At 43.8% G+C, this 23,078-nt stretch overlaps 1 protein-coding gene across 3 annotated transcripts in view; it reads right to left on the bottom strand.

Annotated features, from left to right (window-relative positions):
* Window positions 1–23,078, bottom strand: part of LOC130531189 (A disintegrin and metalloproteinase with thrombospondin motifs 2-like) — a 77,024-nt gene that overhangs the window by 15,329 nt on the left and 38,617 nt on the right. For 2 of the 3 annotated variants that reach the window (XM_057043044.1, XM_057043045.1), the window contains exon 1: window positions 6,481–6,685. In XM_057043044.1, the coding sequence (XP_056899024.1) occupies window positions 6,481–6,666 (186 nt within the window). In that variant the 5' untranslated portion in view covers window positions 6,667–6,685. Of the gene's footprint in view, window positions 1–6,480; window positions 6,686–7,459; window positions 7,666–23,078 lie in introns of those variants that run through there. The other variant, XM_057043046.1, reaches the window with a different exon arrangement.

The raw sequence follows: 23,078 nt of genomic DNA, 5'->3' as shown, positions 1-23,078 counted from the left end.
GGAGCCACACCAAGAAACACACATGTGCATCTTTTACACATACGATATCACATTTTTACATTACAGTCATGTGTTCATTTAAGTCCTGGAGGTTATGTGAACCAAAACAGGTCTTTGTTTTAAATTTTCCAACTGGAACTGGTCTGTTTTGTCTTCTGGAAGTGCATCTGTTGAACGCCATATGACTTGAGACGTCCATGGCCTGAAGTTTTAATGAAAAAACACCAAGAACGAAACAATACACGTCAAAAGTGATTTCTTGATAAAGGAGAAGCTTTCCATCATGACATCATGGTTCAAATGAAAACAAACAATTCAGCTTCAAAAAACATATGGTTAATTTTTCTTTGTTTAAATCCTTGTGTGACTTGTGACAAAGTATAACTCACAAACTGCCATGCAGTTATAAATGACCTTTAAAACATCTTATGGGGGGGGGGATGAAGAGGACATAAAAAAACCTCTTCCTCCTATGAGCAAAGATAGAGAACAGAGGAAGGAAGGAAGATGCAAAAGAAAGAAAGTGCAAAATGCAGGGACACAAAGTTGTTTGACAAGGGAGATGCAAAGAGCATTATACTGGCCAAGCACACACACCTACACACACTGAAACACACACGCGCGCGCGTGCACGAGCGTGCAGAAAGAGAAGGGTAAATTGGTGCAGGAGTTGGGGCCTGGTGTCCTCAGTGGCTGCGTGTGGAGCCTAATGAGGCAAAGAGATGTAAAAACAGACAGCAGTAATGAGATAGCTGATGGACACACTGTAGACCAAAATGCACCCTTACACACACACACACACACACACACACACACACACCCTGACAGACAGAGAGAAGAATGGAGAGTTGAAGAACGCCACAAATATTGACAGAGTTACAGCTGGGGGAAAGAAGTTTGAAAGGGATGGAAACAATGCATTTTAACAGGCGTTTGCGGCGTATAGTTACAGATTCCAGCATCCCATTCGGAAAAATTCCGAGTGTGGGTGCTAATTTGCTAACCACAGCCTTTTTGGAAAAAACATTATGGATTACATCAACATATAACCAGGACTTTAACGTCAAGGCTTAGCAACTTTACATCATTTCCCCCAAAACCTCAAAATGAGGTCAAATTCAAGCTTCATTGTAGGAAGAGGGTGACTTTCAGCTGACGACATCAACCGTGCCGGCATCCATTTTATGGTTTTCCACACTGGAGACGCATGTAAAGTAAAGTGTGTGAACTTTAACAGTCGACGGAGGACCGCATTACATAAGAGAAAGGAAACACTGCAGACGTAATCAAGAGGTAATCAGATTTCTACACCATGAGGTGGAAAATAAGCAAGACGCAGTTGAGTTCCGCAGACTTGAGGGCTTCCAGCATTTTTTGAGTTCCACACATCTTTTCAAATATCTTTTTTTTTAAGATAAGGGAAGTTATTTGAACAATGGTAATATCAGCCTTTGAGCAAAACCATGCGCTGATCTGATATTATCAATGGTTATTGGTCTGATGCTGACAGGGGAAGAATGATGGGAGTGATCTAGTCCATTCTGTTCTGTAACTGGTATTGAGTCTCATTATTTAGTAAAGCACTAACATATTCCTCTCAAGAGTATAAAACAGACTGTCCACATGTGTTACACGACCACTATATCACAGTCTATTGGGATGCTACACATAAGTGAGACAATTTTACATTTCAGAAGCTGTTCAGTGTTGAAGGATGAACTAATGGCAGTGAAGAGTCTAACACTGAACTGGAACAATTTTCCTTTCTGCTAAGCTATCACGAATCTGTGCAGAGGGCTCAGTTCTTTAACTCTGCATGTGTGTGTGCTTCTTGTCTGTCTAGCAACCGACAGGTATTTCTGTCGCTGCCTGTCATTCAGAAATGTGAGGCGCCACTTCTTCATTCTTCCAGACTTCCTCGTTATCTCTGCTCACTGGAAGTGTGTTATGTTAAGTCTGTGTGTGCGTGCATGTGTTTGTGTGTGTGCGTGTGTGTATGTGAGTGTAGATGTGTCATTCTTTGTGTGCTTATATTTGGGACGGCATTCACAAACCATTTGTGGGGCCCAAAACATTAAAATTCAAGGTGAAGAATTAATTTTAGAGGCAAACTGTCCAGTCAGATGAGTCAAAGATTGTGTGTGTGTGTGTGTGTGTGTGATCATGTTTGTTGGTTTATTTGAGATGACATGACACTTTGGTGTAATAGTTCACATTTGGCCTGATTCAGCTTGTTTCCTTGACAACTGTTGGGCCAATTAGGGCTGGTTGACTTGCAGGTGACCTTAACACTGTGGATTTCACTCTAATGAGACACGCACACACACACACACACACACACACACACACACACACACACCACACACACACACACACACGCATGCACACAGTTCCTGTTCTGGCTGTATTGTCTTCATTTGTCTTCATTTGTCTGATGTAATGATGACTCAGCATGCCATGTGTTGATGGGATGGTGGTCGGCACAGTCGGGGGTGCACGAGTGGATTGCAACAGACCTTTAACATCCATCTGTGATCAAATGAATCAATGTGACTCCCTTAACTCTGAACTGTCCCGGGTGCTGCCACCACCACGCCTCATCCTAGGGACCTTACTGGGCAGGAGATGAGTCCTGACTGGTTTCCGCCAACTTTACTCTCATCACAGTCTGACTGTCATTTATATGCTTTTTTTTTATAAACTCCAGGTGGATTTTCCTGAGAGATGCAGTGATGGTCGCCCTTCTGGAACTTTCTCCCATCTTCACACCAGATCTCCGGAGCTCAGCCTGACCGACCATCAGGATTCTTGATCACATCGTTCAAGATCCTCCAGATCCAGACGGTGCTGTGAGAATACTCCTGGTTGTTCAAAGGTTTCAGGTCACTGTTTCTCCATGCGGTCCTGCCTCTGAGCTCTGGAGGCAGCTCTGATTACTTCCTGACCATTCAAGACGAGATACATCCCAAAGATGATCAAGAGAAAACAATGTAAGACATAAAACTTTAAGGATCTTAAAGATAAATAAAGATCTTCTGACTTTTCTGCCATCTTTATATGCAGTAGAAGAGACCATTTGGTGAATTACTGGGAATCCAGAACATTCTGAGCTCCTTATCAATCTACTTAATGCCACAGTCACAAAGACGGGTCATCCGTGTTGTGGTGAATTAACACAGAAAAGGCATTGATCACCAAGATGGAACCAAATGTACTCAGAGTGAGGCTCAATCTGTACATGATTTTATGTACTACAGCATTTATACTGTACTTGTTTCCATTACATTTATATTACTTTTACAGCACCATTAATGGCTTCAGATGCTAAATACAAAGGCTAAAGAAGACTGGAGATGTTTCTCTTTGATTTCATTAATTTTTTTGCCCTTACTAAGGCTAATAGCACTGCCTTCATAAAAGCTTAATTGAGTGACAATATGAATATTTTATTACACTGATCTCATGTGCTTTAATCAACTCATTCTGGAGCGTGGGCTCCATTTAGTTGCAATTAAAATTTGTCAGGCAACAATTAAAAAAGATGCATTAAAAACACACAGAGCTGCTGATGAGAACATCAAGCCCAATCGGGCTGAACCCAACAAGAACTAGACATGACGTTGGACAGATGATCATGTGGCTCTTTCACCACTGAGTTCCAATATTTAAGGATTCAGTACTCCATACACACTTTCTTACCGAGGTATTTCTCAAGATAAAACACCTCTCACAGAAATGATACTTGTGCTAAAGCCATTAAAGTGCAGACAAAATATAATAGTTTACTGTGCTTTATCTGTCTCTCTCTCTCTCTCTCTCTCTCTCACACACACACACACACACACACACACACACACACACACACACACCACACACACACACACACACACACACACACACACACTCTCCCTGGTCAGCAGTGAATATTAGTATTCATGCCAAGTGTGATTAACACTTTGTAGCACCTCTCAAAGGTCTTCATTAGGGAGGACAGACAGGTAGACAGACAGATCACTGCTGGCCATTCCATTTATCATCCTGATGCTCACCACAGGATGATTACGGCACGGTAGCTTCCACTTGGCATTTGCCAGCCAGCATATTTTACAGTGTTTACGGCATTATTGCTCTAACACACCCCTGCGTGGCCTCCCATTTCACTGCACCTTCCCTTTGGTACAGTGTTTATATTTTCTTTAGTACTGACTTTGGAGTAATTTGTATAAGAAATATACATTACGCTTGTCTGTGATCCTGTTTTATTTATACAGACGTGCAATTGTAGTCTGCTTTCGAATGCGTCCGAATTTAACAACAAAACATCCATCCATCCATCCATCCATCCATCCATCCATCCATCCATCCATCCATCCATCCATCCATCCACCATCCATCCATCCATCATCCATCCATCCATCCATCCATCATCCATCCATCCATCATCCATCCATCCATCCATCCATCCATCCATCCATAAAACTGTAACATCCAGTAACATTCAGTCTGCTTTAACAACTGTCAGGTTTCACCAGGTGCCAGAGATAAATGTAACTGGGTCATCTGCATAGCAATCAGAACTACTACTACGGCTTCTACTCATACTAAAATTATGATAATAACTCATGGACCCTGTGGGGGAAAGTAGAACATAGATAGATAGAATGTAAGGAAGCACAAAGTCAACTGTATGATATCCAAGAATAAAACATTGTGGGACTCCAAGGCACTCTAATTTTGGCGGAGTCATGTTAATAATGTACACAATACATCTCAAACTAACCATTGTTTGTGCCGAAAGTCAAATGAAATAAACAGCCTCAACAACTCTGAGGACATGTGATTGTTGTGACATGAAATGCTTCAAGGGCCAAACTAAAGCTTCAGTAGCTGTTTTGACCTGTCAACATGCTTTTGAGCGACTGTGTGTGTGTATATCATCTCAGCTTACACGTCCGTGTTTTCTCATTTGTCGGTGTGGTTTATGGTCAGCTGCTCAATAAACGTCGTGGTGGTTTGACCCATTATTGTTCACAGCATTGATCAACAAAACTGCAACATGGGAAGGAAGCAAACACATCACATGGGAAAGGAGTGGGAAGCACAACTCGAAGCAAACACTTAAATTAACACACACACAAACACACACACACACACACACACACACACACACACACACACACACACACACACTCTAGTTGAACTTTACAGACAGGGAGAGCTTTGATGTCCTACAAACATCAGAAATCTCAGATATCCCCAAAGAAGCGCGTGCACACACACACACACACACACACACCACACACACACACACACACACACAGACACACACACACACACACACACACACACACAAGAACGTGTGTAATTACCTAATCATAAGCTAAGTTACACCAAGCTACTCTTCCATCCTCACTGTTCCATTATATCAAATGACTGAGGACCAGATTTATTGACCAAATTCCATCCGATCCATCATGAGAGCCGACAATTTGTTGAATATTTAAACTGAGCTGATATGACAAGTGTTACTGCACGCATCTTCTTCTTTGTGTAATTTGTGCTCTATAACTTTCTTGGCCAAGCATCAGGCAGCAAACGGTGGAACATCAGCATGTGGTCAGAGCCACGTAGGTCCAGCTGGTACACACGGAGGGTGTACCTGCAGGACTGGAAACAGCAGGCTTGTGAAATGAGCCAAAGCCATCAATATGGGTCGTTTTTAGCTTACTAAAATTGCAAAATGGAATTACTATTATTAAGTACTCACGTCATCAGAGGATATAAAGGAATGAAAAAGAAACATCCAAACATTCATTCCTGAGCCTTACAAATCAGTGTAACACACACAAACACATACACACGCAAGCACAAAAACACAGACATAAACATACACATCAGAATTTGATTAAATCTCAGGATAGAGAACACAGGATTACAACTGGCTGAGGAAAACATGTTATAATGACAAAGGAAATGAATCCCTATTCACATGGTTTGCGTGTATGTGTGTGTGTGTGTGTGTGTGTGCATGTGTTTCTTTAACCTCTTCCTTTTACCTTTTTTTAATTTATTTCATCTCAAACTGAAATAGAAGTTTTTTTATTTATAGAATTCAATTTTTTCCAAGCACATGACAAATGTCATTTTGACAAAATAAGATGTTTTCCAACGTCCACCAAGAGCGAAAGGACACAATTTCCATGTTTCCTGGAGTTTGCTGGTCAAAATGATCTCCTGTGTCATTTCTTCCAATATAAACTGAGGGTTCCTGCGCTAATTTATCTTTATAAACTATTTTCAGTTATTAACCATAAACAGCTGAGCTCCAACTATTTCTTAAATATTGGAGTTATACATGTGCACATGTGTTTTTTCTTCAATAAAGGATTTGCTGTAAATATTTATAACAAAGAGCCCCCCAGTATATTAATTACTGATGAAATAATTATTAACTATATTTTATATTTGATCAACTCTTACGATGTTCATGAGTGTGAGCAGGTACTTCTGGACGTTCTCCTTCCTGTGAAACTGGACCACCGAGTCATCCACGCCCAGCAGCACCTCGATGTTATACGACCTCTCCAGGCTCTGTCTGCGCATTCGCCCCGCCCGGGTGTGGTTGATGCTCTGCTCCACGCCCCGGTACAGGGACTCCAGGTCCATCAGGCCGCCGAGGTCGGCACCTGCACGCACAACATGCACAAAAGTGATGAATGAGACTGATTGCACATGAGATTGTGTTTTACACCCTGGTCAGACTGTATACGTTTAAATGATTTAAGAGTACATCTAGGATCAGCACTCCGATTGGCGTCTGTGTTTGCTGGAACCCACGATTTTGGGTTCCAGTCACACATCATGTGTTGCTATGGAAATCATACTGAAGGTCAAGCGTAGCAGTGTTGCATCATGGATAATGCTCTGGGTTTGATGGTGCAAATGGCTTTCTGTTTAAAGTTTGCATGTTTTATGTGTGTGTGTGTGTTGTGTGTGTGTGTGTGTGCATGTGTTTCTTTAACCTCTTCCTTTTACCTTTTTTTAATTTATTTCATCTCAAACTGAAATAGAAGTTTTTTTATTTATAGAATTCAATTTTTTCCAAGCACATGACAAATGTCATTTTGACAAAATAAGATGTTTTCCAACGTCCACCAAGAGCGAAAGGACACAATTTCCATGTTTCCTGGAGTTTGCTGGTCAAAATGATCTCCTGTGTCATTTCTTCCAATATAAACTGAGGGTTCCTGCGCTAATTTATCTTTATAAACTATTTTCAGTTATTAACCATAAACAGCTGAGCTCCAACTATTTCTTAAATATTGGAGTTATACATGTGCACATGTGTTTTTTCTTCAATAAAGGATTTGCTGTAAATATTTATAACAAAGAGCCCCCCAGTATATTAATTACTGATGAAATAATTATTAACTATATTTTATATTTGATCAACTCTTACGATGTTCATGAGTGTGAGCAGGTACTTCTGGACGTTCTCCTTCCTGTGAAACTGGACCACCGAGTCATCCACGCCCAGCAGCACCTCGATGTTATACGACCTCTCCAGGCTCTGTCTGCGCATTCGCCCCGCCCGGGTGTGGTTGATGCTCTGCTCCACGCCCCGGTACAGGGACTCCAGGTCCATCAGGCCGCCGAGGTCGGCACCTGCACGCACAACATGCACAAAAGTGATGAATGAGACTGATTGCACATGAGATTGTGTTTTACACCCTGGTCAGACTGTATACGTTTAAATGATTTAAGAGTACATCTAGGATCAGCACTCCGATTGGCGTCTGTGTTTGCTGGAACCCACGATTTTGGGTTCCAGTCACACATCATGTGTTGCTATGGAAATCATACTGAAGGTCAAGCGTAGCAGTGTTGCATCATGGATAATGCTCTGGGTTTGATGGTGCAAATGGCTTTCTGTTTAAAGTTTGCATGTTTTACGTGTGTGTGTGTGTGTGTGTGTGTGTGTGTGTGTGTCGGTGATCATAAAACTTTTGCGACTGGCTCCAGACAATAACCAAGGGCATGATGCATCACACAGCGGCGCAGGTGTTTGTGCACGACAGAATCATCTCGGCTGCAGTCATAATTCACCCTTCCTAAAGTCGCTTTAATTCAGTCAAATCCTGGGCGTGAATAAGGCTGAATGTGCAGTTGAGCTTGATATAGAGGTGCTGGGTGGGGCTGATTCAACATGTGTTATGGAGGGAAAAGCTCCGGTGTTCTCACATGGTTGGTTAGAAGTGTTGAGGTGAGGAAAAAAAAGAAGATGCATGAAGAAGATAAAAGGGGAGACAAGGATAGAAAAAGAGAGATCTGCCACTTTGTCTCCTAATCAGCAAGGGGCATCCTGCTTTCCCACTCCGTCTTATGCAATGTTTCCAAGGCAACGTGCTCATGGGTAAAACAACGACTGCGTGGCTAATATTGGCTCATGAGATGCTGCAGAATGAGTCTAGAAGCCCGATCCCATATCTCTGCCCACATTCCAGTGAGTGACAGAGAGGGGCCGTGGGTTTAGTCTCCATCTTTGGAGACGAACATAAAGACGAGCGAATCTAAAGATGCCATTTTTATAGCTCGGCTCATACACACGCTGAACATTTCTGCACCTTGTTAGTAAGAGGAAGCTGAATTTAAAGCAGCATTCTTTTAGATAGTGTCACTTTTCCTCGTTAAAGCTGTCTTTAGCGAGTCTAATGTTATAACCACAGCTGGGTTTTTTTGTTTGTTTTGTTTTGTTTTTTTTCTTAACTGGTCGATTATGTAATGTTGAGGCTGAACACACACACACACACACACACACACACACGCACACACACACACACACACAATGTAGATTGTGTTCTGACTTTTAAGTTGGCATCTATGTAAAAAATTGTTGCGGCTTGAAAAGAACGATGCAATTCGGGGACATGCAACAGAACAGCAGCAACGTTATGAGAAGGAATAATTTAGACATAACTCAAAGTGACACGGGCAGACTGGGAACCAATAACTAAAACAAGAAGTTGGTCGGGGGTTCGTCCAGGTGGCAATAACTCATGTTGCTCTCAGTTTCATTGCACCTTTGTCATTACTTAATCCTCCACAAAAGGGCCTATTTTTTCCTCACTTCAGCTGTTTTGGTGCAACTTTTTTTTCCTTCCAGAGAACATTGTGGTGGAATAAGGTGCAATAGAGATTGGGGGAGGCGGTGAGGGAGGTGAGAGGAAGAGCTGAAGGGTGTAATGGATGAGAGCGAGAGATGAGAAGCGACCAGAAGGCCCTTGGGTGTTGCGAGTTCCTCTTCAAGCGATTGCAGGGATGTGGAATATTGTACCGTTATAGATGCAACTGAGAAGCGTTGGTCAAATCAATGATGTTGCTAGTGGCAAAGAACTGCTACAGATGGCTGTTAGAATTTCCAACTTGTTTTTAATACTATTTTGTTTGTTATTTGCATCATCACCTTTAAAAAAAAATCCTGTAAATGGCGACCGGACTGTGTCTTTTGCTTTGTTTGGCCTGTGCACAAGTTGTGTAAGGTCACAGTGCTGCACTGTCCTAAACGTGAGCACGGGTCACATCTTCTCCCGTTATATTCCAAGGCCACTCAGGCAAAGCTGTCAAAGACCTCCATCCCACAGGTTTCCCTGAGGAAAACTTGAAAATGACGCCAAAAGTGACCCGTTTCTGAGACTCGTCATCGATGGGTCACGTATACTGTACATGTTTAATAAACAAGATGTTGAAATCATCTCATGTCAGACAGACATTAGAGAGCAGAAATGCTGAGAAGGGGGTCACTTTTCATTAGAGCAAGAGCAAATGGAGCAATGATGACCACGGCCATTCATTAAAAGTTGAAATTGAAATTCCTGACCTGCACACCACTTTCCCTCTTTCAGCCACACAAGAACATTTTCAGTTCTCATTCAGGTAGGGTACAGAGTCCAGCCTTATTAGTAGACAAAGGTCCTTTGTCTTTCAACCTTTGCAAAATGTCAAGAATGCCTGGTTGCCCGCTGAATAGATGGTGGAGGAGATCGAGGGAGGGGGTCAAGTGTAAGAGGAGACTATAACCTGCATCCAGAGTAAAGGGGAACGAGGATGATGACCCAGGTCAGTGACATCTTGCTGCAAAGGAGGCTGTTTGGCAGTCAGGTGTCTCTCTCCTGCATTCTTGATGAAACAAAAAAACCAAATGAAAAAAAAAAGAAGAGAGCGCCTAAATGACACCTCTCAGATCTCCACGCATGAAATATTCCAGTACTGGATTAAAAACCAAAGTGAGAAAATGAGATCACAACTCATGACAGGCCATATAGCTCAGTACTCTTCATGACGGATGGTGTCCTGGGGGAGCTCCTCCCAGACCTGGATTAAGACATCAGTCAGCTCCTGCACTGTCTGTGTTGGGACATGGTGGTGGTGAATGCAGCGATACATGAAGTCCCAGAGGTGTTGGATTGGAATCAGACCTGGGGAAGGGGCAGGTCAGTCAATATCACCAAAGAGTTCATCATCCAGAAGTGCTGACACACTCCAGCCACATATCACACACACTGTCATGCACCAGAGGGAACTCATATGATCTCATCCTGATACCCGCCAGGGTAACTCTTTTCCCTCTTCCTAGCACATGGAGGTGTGTGGGGCCCTCCAAGGACAGCCTCCCCTGATCATCACTCACCCACCAATAAACTGGTCATGCTGGAGGATGTTGCAGGCAATACATGTGTAAACCTGCTCTAATCTGTAAAGAGAACAGGTCTGGGCTGTAACTGCAGGCCTCAGAGGTGGAACTTGGGCCCATCATTGAGTCTCTTTCTGACAGTTTGGGCAGAAGTGAGCACGAGTGCTGGAGGTAATCTTGTAGGGCTCTGTCGGGGCTCCTCCTGTTCCTACATGCATAAACAAGCTGTTTATGAAATGCAAATGCAATGTCGTTTTCTATATTCAACTTCTGGTTCTCTTGCTTGATTGGTGAAGCTCAACAGAAATGTTGCTTCCATTTAGATATTTTGAAGAGTTGCTCATCAGGTTTGCTAAGATAATGCGGGTGTCCTCTCTCGCTCACATCCTCAGTTGTATGAAAAATATTACTATAACATGCCATTTCTGGTCCAAAAACACACTGACGGACGGATAATATTCCCATGGGAATGGACAAAAAAAGAGAGTGTATTTCTGTTATTTTTTCTGCTGTTGTTCGTGTTGATAATACTGGACTCATTAGTACACCTGAGTTCAAGGTCGCGCGGCTATGGGAGGCATAGTTAGCCACAAACATGAATTCATTTAGTTACAGACACGTCTTGCGCGCATAGCTCAGAGCACGGACATTTTGTCCCCACCGCGACAGTTTTACGGTCTGTCATGGTGATGAGTGGCTCAGACAGAGGACTATTAACACTGCTCCTAGCATCTGGGGAGATAGCAACAGCATACGCTAGCTGTCTCCCACAATGTTGCCATACTGGCTGCTTATTATTATTTCACAATTGCCATATGACAGTCCTAAAATCTGCAGAGAGGAGAGCGCATGAACCGTTCTTCCCATAATCACACTGTTAATTATTTAGATTGGCAATCAGCAATCTAATTTTACATGGACAGCTCCCAGAAGACTCTGATAATTATTTATACATGAAGCAGTACACCATGGCCTTTTATTAAAAACTGCTTTACTTCTGGGTGGTTTGTATTTTACTGTGATTCTTGATGCATTTGAGTAAAGCTGAGGACAGTTTTTAATTTTTGTTTTTTTTTTTTAATTTTGCATAAAGCAGCCTTTATTTTAATCAGGCAAGAATGCCACCTATCACTGCTTGGCGTGCCTGCATGCATGTCCTGTGTTTCAGGAGACAAGACAACCTTTAGCTCTTCCCTCTTACGTAACTGTCTGCACGGCCAGTGCTGCGGTGCACACCAATTCATCGTGTTCCGCCTCCGCGGCTACATTGACATAAACTGAGCTGTTTCTCCATAAAGTCTCCAATGAATGCACGGGGGTAGCGACATGATTATTAATGCAGGGCCACAAAAATGGAATAAGCTGACAGCTTTCGCACCCGCACTTGCATATGTTATCACAAATTAGAAATATCTGATAAGCTCTGAGGCAGGAGAGTTGCTCATCATATCGATAATTACAGACACGCAAACAGATAGACGCAGTGATCCACAGCGTCTCTGCCGTCCACCATGATGGTTAGCACAGATCAATCCCGTCCCTCTCAGTCGTTGCCCCGTGGTTGGGTCTGCAGAGCTGCATGTAAACTGAAGGGCCTTACCATCCAATAAGACACCAAAGCCAGGCTGATATAGGGCTTACTGCAGATCTCAGACTGACCTGTCTGGTCTGTCTGTCCTTTCGCATGTCGCTCAGCTGCCTTAAGAGAGTCAGCAGCTAGACATTTGTAAAGGTCTCTTTTGAAATGTAAAAATTATGAAAACAGGACATCAAAATAAGCACAGAGCAGGGCTAGTGATCAGATGACAAAGCATATGCAGATATTTGCTGTACCTCCGTACACACAGGTACACACAGCTTCAGATCAATCTTACAGGGGGAATAGTGAGTGCATGAAGAGGACATGGCCTCGCTGTCTGAATGCCTATAAATATGAAAACACACAGACTCAAGCTACCTTGAAGTGTTCGTAGCCCCTTTTGCCGCCTTTCTTTTGTACCCCGCGTTACCACCCACCTCTCGTCTACACTCTCATTTTTAGAGTTTAACTTCTATCAACAAAAACTGTGTTTAGCTTTCATCTCCCACCAGTTGTGGATGACAAAGTGTCTGCTGGCTGGATTCTGTGGTGTCAACATACTGAGTACTCTTCAATTTAGATTTTTGTAGAATTTGTGTTTGTCTTCCTCTGGAACAGTTCAGCTTTTCCTGTTTTTTTTATTTTTATTTGGAAGATAACGTTCTTTGACCCTATCCCAATTTGTTCATGACTAAGTTAGCAAATTACCTGTTGCTCCAAAGCTAAAGCAGCACATTTACAATTCCATTTATATGTGTTGGTACTAAAAAAACCATCACCGATCATTGATGAATTTTGTCGGGGTATGCTTGGGAAGTCTACAGAAACGTATCAGAGCTTAAAATATTTTTTATAGCCCTTCTCTCTCTGACAATTGATCCTGATCTCTGTATAAAAACAGCAACATTTATTAAAAAATACCGACCCCGGTAACCAAGAACCAACCTGCAGCCTACACCAAATTAAAGTACGCACAAATCTAAAACGAAATCCGAAAACAAATCTTCTGCATCGGTGTTGTCCTCAGTTCTTCATCTTCCCCACTTTCACAAACAGCCTCAGGAAATGTCCTGTCCTATCCTGGCGGTGAAGTACTCAAAGAACAGCCAGCAGCAGCCACCTGAGACGCCCCACAATACACTTATTATGGCGGGCCAGCCCGCCAAACATCTGTCAGCCCCTGAGCTGTGGGGACGGAGGCAGCAGACTGGAGGAGAGGAGAAGGGGGAACACTGAGAACAACGGGCTCAATGCCGGCTTTCAAATTTAAATTTGTGCAGAAAACTCCCCATAAACAGGGCGTATTTAATGTCAGAGCTTCACACTCAGACCTGCAGAGGAACAGCAGTTCAAACAGCAGTAACACTGTCACTGCATGTATTTATTCATATTTGCAGGCACAGTTACAGCAGGACAAAATCATAGATTTGAACCGGCTGAGTAGCTTCCTGTCGAGGCGAGGCACCGAATGTGTGCAGAAAATAGAAAACAGCTAGTCTGAAAAACAGAAAATTACTGACAAACAACTGATAGACAGGATCTTGTACCATTGTCACAAATATGGATGCACTATAAAGACGTTGGGATTATACTGAGTGGGCTTGTTGATAGCTAACACCTTTGTCAGAAAAGGCCTGAACAGCAGATTTTATGATGATGTCCCAGGATAACGCAGCCGTACGTCCTTGCATCTGTGTGTTGCATTGACACCTGGAGGGTTGGCAGGACACAAAAGCGACCCAGGAAACCAGGAGGTGGAGATAGAACAAAGAAAAACATGAGCACCCTCTCACCTGTTCGAGGAGCCAACATAAACACAGCGAGGCGTCACAACATGACACCGACAGGCAACCTTTGGGTCCCCCTCCCTCTGCTCTCATTTATTACACCATCCAAACTTGCCATTTCAAGGATACATATGGAGTAAGAGTGGATTAAGAGAGGAGAGAGTCTATCTAAAGGTGCGAGACAATATGTATGCAAATGTTCTGTGGTGTGGCGGGAGGAGCCCGAGCTGCAGGGTGGCAGGAGGAGGATTTATTAACCAATAAGGCCTCATCATAAATGATAATATAAACGCTGAAGTTGCAGCGCAGTGATGCAGCATATCGAAGTTGATGGCATATCGATACAGATCCAGGATTTGGGGCGTTTTCCACCGGAGGGGTAACATTGAAAGGGCTTGTTGCATTTGACAGATGATACAAATATAAAAGGGAAATCTGCGAATCGAAGAGGGAGCGAGAGCCGAGGACGCGGTTCTCCATCACACCGATGCGACAGTTCACGCACCCGATGTGCGTAACGTGAGCGGCCCAATCAGCAAGCTGCTTTTCAGTCTCTTCAAGTTTATTTTTGCCCTGCATGGCAACTTAAATGCAACAGCTAAAGTGTTTTCTCTCCACTCATTACAACAAGTGATCAAAATTGCATTTGTGCGAACATTCAGATCATCAAAACATGGAGGGTTTAAATGCACCGGAGGCTCAGAAACGGAGCAATGAATAAATATCAAAGTGTTCCTGCTTTTATAAACTGGCATGCCCTTACACCAGTAGTCTTTGCTGCCTGTTGGCCCACAAATGCACAGATGGAGTTCCCTTCATTTTCTCAGTGCTTGAGCCAGATGGGAGAGAATTAATAAGGCACTACAGTGTATCGGTGTTACTAAATTGGCAGTGTTTCATAACAAAGTCTTTCAGAGCAGTCAATTAGAAACAATTAAAAGAGCCATTCATCATCGAGGCGAAGCCGGCTCTTTACGGGGGAGGGGGGCTGACCGAGGAGCCGAGGAAATGTAATCAAACCCATAATCGCCCGGTGCACTTTGACAGAGCCGCGGCGGTGGTTTGTTCAAACAAACCACTGACGTGAAAGCAGGCGATGATGGGAGCAGGTTTACGGTGACCTGCAAATCACACAAATCACTCTTCTACCAACATTCCCGACTATGAAGACAAGTTCTGTTCTGCTCGGCAAACTCAGGTTTATTACACAACAGCCCCATTAGAGAAGATGCCCCCCCCCCTTCCAATCCACCTCCCATTAATATGGCTAATCAACGCTGCCCCTGCAGAGCAAAGGTAACGTAATCCTCAAAATGGGGGAGAAGGGGAGCGTCCGGAGGGGCTGCGACTCTCACCATCCTAATGAATCTTCCAGGCAATTAAGTCGCTGTACAGACAGGTGGGGAAATAAAGGGCCAGGCTCAGAGGACCCCCCCCAAAAATCAGCCCAAGACAAGACAGCTTCATCATGGACCTGCTGCTCTGTGAACTGTGGTCGACATCACGCCGGACGTATAATCCTGCGACACGGATTCATGTAGGAGTAATTCATCGGTAATTACCCTCACTCACTCACTCACTCACTCACTCACTCACTCACTCACTCACTCACTCACTCACTCACTCACTCACTCACTCACTCCCAGTCGTCCTCGTCCCTTCTTCCTCTAAAGGACGAATTTGTCTCCGCCTCTGTCCTCCTGTAATGGAGGAGGTCTCGCTGTGATGCTGAGGACATGGCCATGGTCCCTCCACCCACTCTGTATGTAGGCCTGCACACGCAGTGGTGGCCCTGGCCCCGGTGACACGCTTTAAATATTAATGACCTGATTCTCCCTCATTAATAATAGCTGATTAGCCTCCCTCTCTTCCTCTGCCCTCCCACACACGCGGAGGGATGTTTGCTGATGTTTGCTGATGTTTGCTCTGCCTCACGTTTAACACCCAAAGTTGCTGCAACGCAGTCAGCGATGGCGGCGCAGGTCAATGACGGGGTCAAAGGTTAAAGGTTAATAAATGGTGATGGATTCATGGCCGATGTGTGTTTTATGGGAGGGTAAGAGAAGCATATGGGCCCCGCATAAGTTACATTACACACACACACACACACACACACACACACACACACACACACACACACACACACAGTATCAATATGCACCGATTTTCTGATTGTAATAGAAAACTCCCCCCTACTCTGCTAAGAATAGCGCTACGGAAGCCATGAAGGTGGAGTGTGTTACAATGAGCTGTGTGTCCTTTGGTGATGATGAGTCAGCAGGTCACAGTGGCGCAGCCTGTGAGCAGAAAGCAATAAAAAGGCATTTGTGAATTGTTTCCTTTGGTCCAAGGCATCTGTGCAGCCGCTTTCACAGCCGTCCGGCATGCTAGCATGTGTATTTATGCGGCCGATGCACGTGTGGTGCCGAGGGTCCGTTTCCCTGATGAATTACAGTGAAGAGAACAGAGACAAGGGGAGGGTGGGGAAAACCGTTTCGTCAAAACAGAGTAAAAAGGAAGAAAGGAGGGACGCGAGCGCTCTACGATCCATGCGACATGTCGTTCACCTGCTTCAAGCTAAAGCACAAATCAGACGGCTCCTGACACCAGACGTCTCTCCGGGCCTGCCTGCTGTTGCCTTCACTGGCTGCTGAAACCATCTTATTAGCGCCGTGTTAATGTCTGCCCGGATTCACGGAACACCGGGACTACCATCGCTTTAATTGGCTGACTATAAATATTTAATTTCTTCCTTCGCTCCACCTTTGCCAGCATGCACTCTGACTGACAGAGATCAGTTTCTCCATTATTCCTGCGTGTGTGTCCGTGCACAGATTTTCCATTCAGCTCAATCTAAACGGTTTGTTTCATGAATAAAATGGGTTGTGCACTAAAATGAAGCCGAATGCTTTTCCCTCAAATTTGAAATGTGACTAAAACCTGGTTTGTCAGGGGTGTTGTGCAGAGGTAACCATTAGATACACGTTCACACACTCACTGAGCTCTATTGTTAAAAATGCAGCTGTGAGCTGTGTGTGTTGCTGGCTCCCACACACACACACACACACACACAGCTGGCACCCTCAGGCTACCTTGAGGACAAAAAATGAGTTGGAGGAAGAAAAGAAAAAACAAGAAGTAAAATAATTTGGGAGTGAATAAAGAAGGAGAGGAATGTTTGATATTTGAAAGCATTCTTTATTTTCTCTCTGTTTTATAGTAACGCCTTTACTATACAGTGTTCTTTTTTTTAAAGGTAGTATAAAAACACACATGCCTCCACTTAACAGCTGAGCAACTGCTTGGAATTTTGTCTGATCCGATCCAGCTTTAACAGTGGGATAAAATCTGTTACTAACAGCACTAATGTGCATTCCACAGACGTGTCATGGATCAGAACATACTTGAGATGAGGAAGTTGATAGAAGGCCATTAAAATTCAACCATACACACGTCCACGACCTGAGTTCAGACTGTGTTTGTTGCCAGTAATTGGATTTATCCCTGATTGATTGCTTGCAAATGCAGCTGATTGAGCTAAAGAGTTCAACGCTCTGGCTGAACAAGTTCAATGAACTGTGGGACGAGCTGCCTCTTCCCACAGCTCATCGAACGTGTCTTTTTATCTGCGGTCACCAAAGTCTGCACATGGTTTTAGTTTGGATGTCCAGAGCTGTGTTGGGAATGGCTGCTCTCACTGGAAAATTCAGAAAGGGAGCCAGTTTCACCCTTTGAGACGGATCCCTCTGATAGGAGCATCTACAGGTAGCACGCATCCTCATATTTGAGCTTCAACCAACGTGCACAGGTTTTGGAAATCAACGCTCTGGTCTGTTCTAGAAATCACATACACGCGGCTTCAGAGCACCATCGTGGATCTATAGCAGGCAGCTTTATAACCATGTTCAAGCTTGACATCACAGCATTGATGAGAGAAGGTGACAATTGTTGCTGGAGGGTGACGTGACCATGGCGACGATGACGTTTCATCATCAGAGACAGGAGTGGAATCATGGCCGCTCCTCCAGCCTTTAACGCAGTCGTCCGGCATCCATCAGTGTCTCTGCACGGCTGCTGCTGTCGCCGCCCGACAGAACACCGTGCGCACGCACCCCACACACTTCCTGCTTCTCTCCCTGTGCGACCGCACGCTGTTTTGAGGACTTGCCACCAGCACGGCGTGCATGCGCCGTGGAAACACACACAGGCACACATGCTGTTTCGCAACAGCGCTCCCTGATTAACGAGATGGTACGTTCTCTCCTTTAGGCCTCAGCCAATCAGGCAGGAGGACACAAATCTCTCCCAGCAGGTGATGCTGAAGGCCACCGGCCACTATTTATGGGCAATCTCCGTCCTGACTATCCAAACAGACAGAGGAACACGGTTACGAGGACACAGTTGCTGTGCAGTCGTCTGCCGTTGCTAAATCTGACTGCCTTGGCTAACACGTCAGCTAACATGATGAAATCACAGCACCAAAGAACTTTACACACGAAGCAACATAAACCAATGGATCCCCTCAATATTCTACTGAGTGGGCGTGTCAGTAGATTAGAGGCATTAAAACCAAAGACCCATCAAAGCTGTGTGCAGATTAGAACTTCCCATTTGAAAAGAATGATGTCCTTTAAATATCTCCACAGAATTATCCCTTCCATTCTTAACACTCAGGACTTAATTAGCAGGATTTAGCAGGCTTGGTGTTTTCGCAGCTCAGTTAAACATTATTAATTGCTGTGTTTATCTGTCTTCAGAGTAAAAATAACCTGAAAGAAGAGAGGTTATGGCCGTGTGACTGCTTTCATTAAAACAATATTCCAGCTTTGATCACCACAAACAACCCACCATGCATCATGCTGTATATTCTTAATCCAACCATAGCAGCTTTGCTAGTGAAGCAGTTACTAGCTGTTGATATGATGCTTGTGTTTTCCAAAGTATGTCAGCAGCTAAAGTCTAACCTTCAAGATTTTCAAATTGGGTGGGTTAACTTTTGCCAACTGACAGGAAACTTTTTTTTTTTTCTGTGCTCCCCTGACCATGATTGCTGGGTAGTATCACTGGGATGCCGCTGCACATGCACACCTTTCTAATCATAGCTCCTGTGAAAGGTTGTGTTTGATTGATTGTTCTGGAATGTTTTAATTTTAAGGGACAAAATATAAATGATTCCCACAAAATTCTCAGCATTCTTGTGGATGACAAATTATTGTTTGTGTCTTCTGGCTTTCTATGTTTGTTTCCTTCCTTTTAAGCCAGGAAAAAAATACAATCTGTTAAGATGTTCAGACAAACCCTTCATTTTTCCCTATTTGTTGCACGTTCAGGTGTGTATAAAGTCACACAGAAGAGTGTTATACAATGATAAAGGTTGCGTTAATATCAAGAATTTAACAACAACACCACCACCACCAACAACAACAACGTCAACAACTACTACGCTGTTGTGATATTGATGCCAAATGCACAGAGACATTGTGGGAGGGAACGTAAAAAACGAAAAAAGGAGCCAAAACCAAACTTGGCCCAAAGTTTACAGTATATGAGTCATTCTTTGCATAGTCAGACGTGCTGAGATCTCAAACCGTCAGGCTGGAGAAGCAAAAGACAAATGAGAGGCAGCAAAAACCAGAAAGATTCACAGGATACGTTAATCTCAAACCACGTTTTATTTTATTTTGAGGTCAATTCTGCTGATGAGTGTATGTCACCAACCCAGTGAGGAGCTCCAGTAAAACATCTACACCACAACAACCCTCGTGCACCCAGACCTGTGCACGTGTGAACCACGTTCATCGGCCTTTACAACAAACCGGAGGAGACGAGAGACCGTGAGACGTTGGTGATCACAAGCCTGAGCGCTGGGGTGTGACAGCTCGACTGGGAATCTTTTCAGAAATCTCCCGCAGTTCAACGTGACAGCAGAAAATCTGGAGTGAAAGGAGGATCATGGGGGGGGGGCTGTGGGTAGAACGCCAGCGAGGTGTCAGCACATCTGCTGTGAAGGAAGATCTCCGGCCTCGGCGCTGAGAGGCAGCAGAGTTCAAGCGTGTGGCGCTCCGACAGGCGAGCGCTTGTTCAGTAATTACCTGAACCCGATCGCGGGTTCAGAGGACGGACTGGAAGCTGACGCTCGTGGCTCGTAGGTCAGAGGTCATTCTTATCTATGACACGCTCTCCAGCATCTGTCTCCTGAAAAAAAAACTCTGTAAAAATACTTGTAAACTGATTTATGCAGCGCTTTACGCAGTTGTTAGGTAGGTATTTACATTAACGCACACAATTAGCAGGGCCCAACACGTCTGCCGAAAATAACCACGAGCAACCTGGCGATGGAGTTTAATGTCGAAAAACTTTGCAGAGTTCTGCCCAGCTTGGGAGGCACAAATAACAAATCATCTGTCTCCCAAAGAGTGTTGCTTCCTGCACAGCAACACCATCCAAGCAGAGATCATCGTGAGCTCAGTGCCCAGGCTGCAAACTTAAAGGGATTCAAGCGGTTTTGGTGAAGCATTAAAGGAAACTATCGCGAGTCTTAACCAGTCATAGAACATGTAACACTAAAGCCAGAACTTTTATTCTTTGGTGCCAACTAGGATCCAGGTGGGTTTTTTTTCCATGTCCAATTTGGATGCATCTGAATAATTCAGCATGGAAATTTGGGATAAAATGTCAACATTGTTTTGTCATTTTTAGGGCTGTCAAAATAAAAGCATTCTTACTTTTACACTTTTTTTATACTTTAACACAACTTGGGCGCAGCTCAAAATGACTCAAAATCCCACAATTCCGCTCACATGGGAGGCGCTCAGGTGAAACCAACCTGCTCTAGATGGACTGCTGTGATTAAAACAACATGTTGGTCCCTTTTCCCCTCTCTATTCATACGTTTTCACTTCTACCTGCAAAACAGCAGTCAGAAAGCGACAGCCACACAAGTTGAGTGCTAACTTGAATGGTACCATCTATCTGTCCACGTGACCCCGCCGACCTCCTGCGTGCGCGAGTCAGACCTGAGTGTCTGTGCCCAGACCTGGCAGCGGGTAAGCTGTAGTATGTGTTGAGTGAAGGATCACAGAGCTGTGTTTATATTCAATTAAACTCCCCCGGGGGTGCACAGCAGCAAATGAACCGTAGCCTAACAAACTCCCGGCACCACTCATCACTCTGCTAATCAGACAGCAGCCACGAGGCACAAACTCTGACTATTTCACCCTCACTGTGAGGACCTCTCTGGGTTATTGCGATTGTGCAATTAAATGGCAACAGTAAAATCTGGGTTGGCCATATTAATGCTGCTGTTTGCTTTATTGGTTAAGGAAGTCGGCAAATATAATTCAAAGTTCAGGTGAAGATTTTTTATAAAAATGAAGAAAATAACTGCAAGTTACTTATCACAAGACGTAAAAAGAGACCACCACTATGTGTTCTTTAGTTTTAGAATGTTTTAGAGTGTTTCAAAGCTCATATTTACACTCCTCCTCTAGTCTACATTATATCTGCTCCGGGACCTTTATGAGTTTTTCGTGGCTCTACATTTGTGGCCGTGGTAGCGTGCTCACCTCAGAGCACAAATGAAGCTCACAGATGTGACACCTAGACTTCATATGTGGATGTGGTAAAGACGTGTTGGGGTCACTGAAACATATATTTTTTTCTCCTAGATAATAAAACAGTTTTCAGATTCTGACACTGCACTAAAATTGTGAAAAATAATGAAATGTGTTTGGGATTTTGTCCATTGAGGCTGCAAACACATTATAAAAGATCGCATCTTCATTAATCTATCAAGGATAGGAAGGACACTTATTCACTCATGGTGATGGCATCACAGTACACTGATAGGAGAGACAGAGAGAGTGTGTGTGTGTGTGTGTGTGTGTGGTGTGTGTGTGTGTGTGTTCAGCAACATTGTGAAAGTAGTGGGAGGAAGGAAGTCACACGCTATCTCATCTACCATGAGCTTCTGTCCCTTAGGTTGGCTGGTTACATAACTGATGCTAACACAGAACAGTGGCCACCTCCGGGGAAGGTTGTTGCACGTAATTACACAGTCGCAGTCGTACCTGCTGCCGCTGCACGACTACTATATACAACAAGATGTAAAAGTTTCTTTGCCTTAACATTCTGTAAACGCGCAAAGTACAGATGTTTTAATCTTAGAATATTTTTAGTCAGAATGATTTTATGGTGTAATTATGATGCCTGGAGGGTTTTCTGATGCAATTGTACTTCATTTTGCATTAATTAAATGTGAAACAATCAAAAACCTAGAGGAAATGATAAAGAAAGGGACATAGCGGCTTGTGTTTGTCCTGTCCTATGATAGCATTGGCTAACAGCAGACCAAGATGAGACCAAGGTGACCGTTTACTTATAATTACTTATAATAACAGCAAATATTAGGCTTTATTTTATGATCTCTCCTCCAAAATGCTTGTTTCTCTGCTCCAAAGCCTGGTTATTTAAAGAAATGAGGGACATCCACATAGTTATTTAGCAGGAGTTAAACATCTGGAACTGAAATGATGAATGCGGCGCTAGAGGCTCATGTAGGTGCTAATGCTGCAGAAACACTATGATTACCATGAATCTAGTGAAGCCCCTTCAGCCAGTCTGGCTGTGAAAGGAATAGATACCCTCACAGCTCCACCTCTTTCTATTCTTCACAGACACACAGACACACACACACACACATACACACACACACACTGAGGGTCAGTGCGGCAGTGGTGAAGCAGAGGTCAGCCACACCCTGCTATTATCCCTGCAGCCCTGCTCTGTTTAAAGGCAGCGCTCCAGTGAGGTCCTGCTGAGAGCTGACTATAGCAGATGAAGTATCATATAAGCAATAGAAAACACACACACCCACACACACACACCGGCACACACACCGGCACACACACCGGCACACACACTGGCACATGCAGAAAAATAGGCACTTGATGGCTGTCACTCAGCTTCTCAGTTACTCAGAAATTAAACCTTCAAAAAAGATGAATCAAACCTAGAAACACGG

This window comes from Takifugu flavidus, chromosome 9 (genome assembly GCF_003711565.1).
Source record: "Takifugu flavidus isolate HTHZ2018 chromosome 9, ASM371156v2, whole genome shotgun sequence".
In the NCBI taxonomy this organism is placed as follows: domain Eukaryota; kingdom Metazoa; phylum Chordata; class Actinopteri; order Tetraodontiformes; family Tetraodontidae; genus Takifugu; species Takifugu flavidus.
This window is presented reverse-complemented; position numbering and strand designations above follow the sequence as displayed.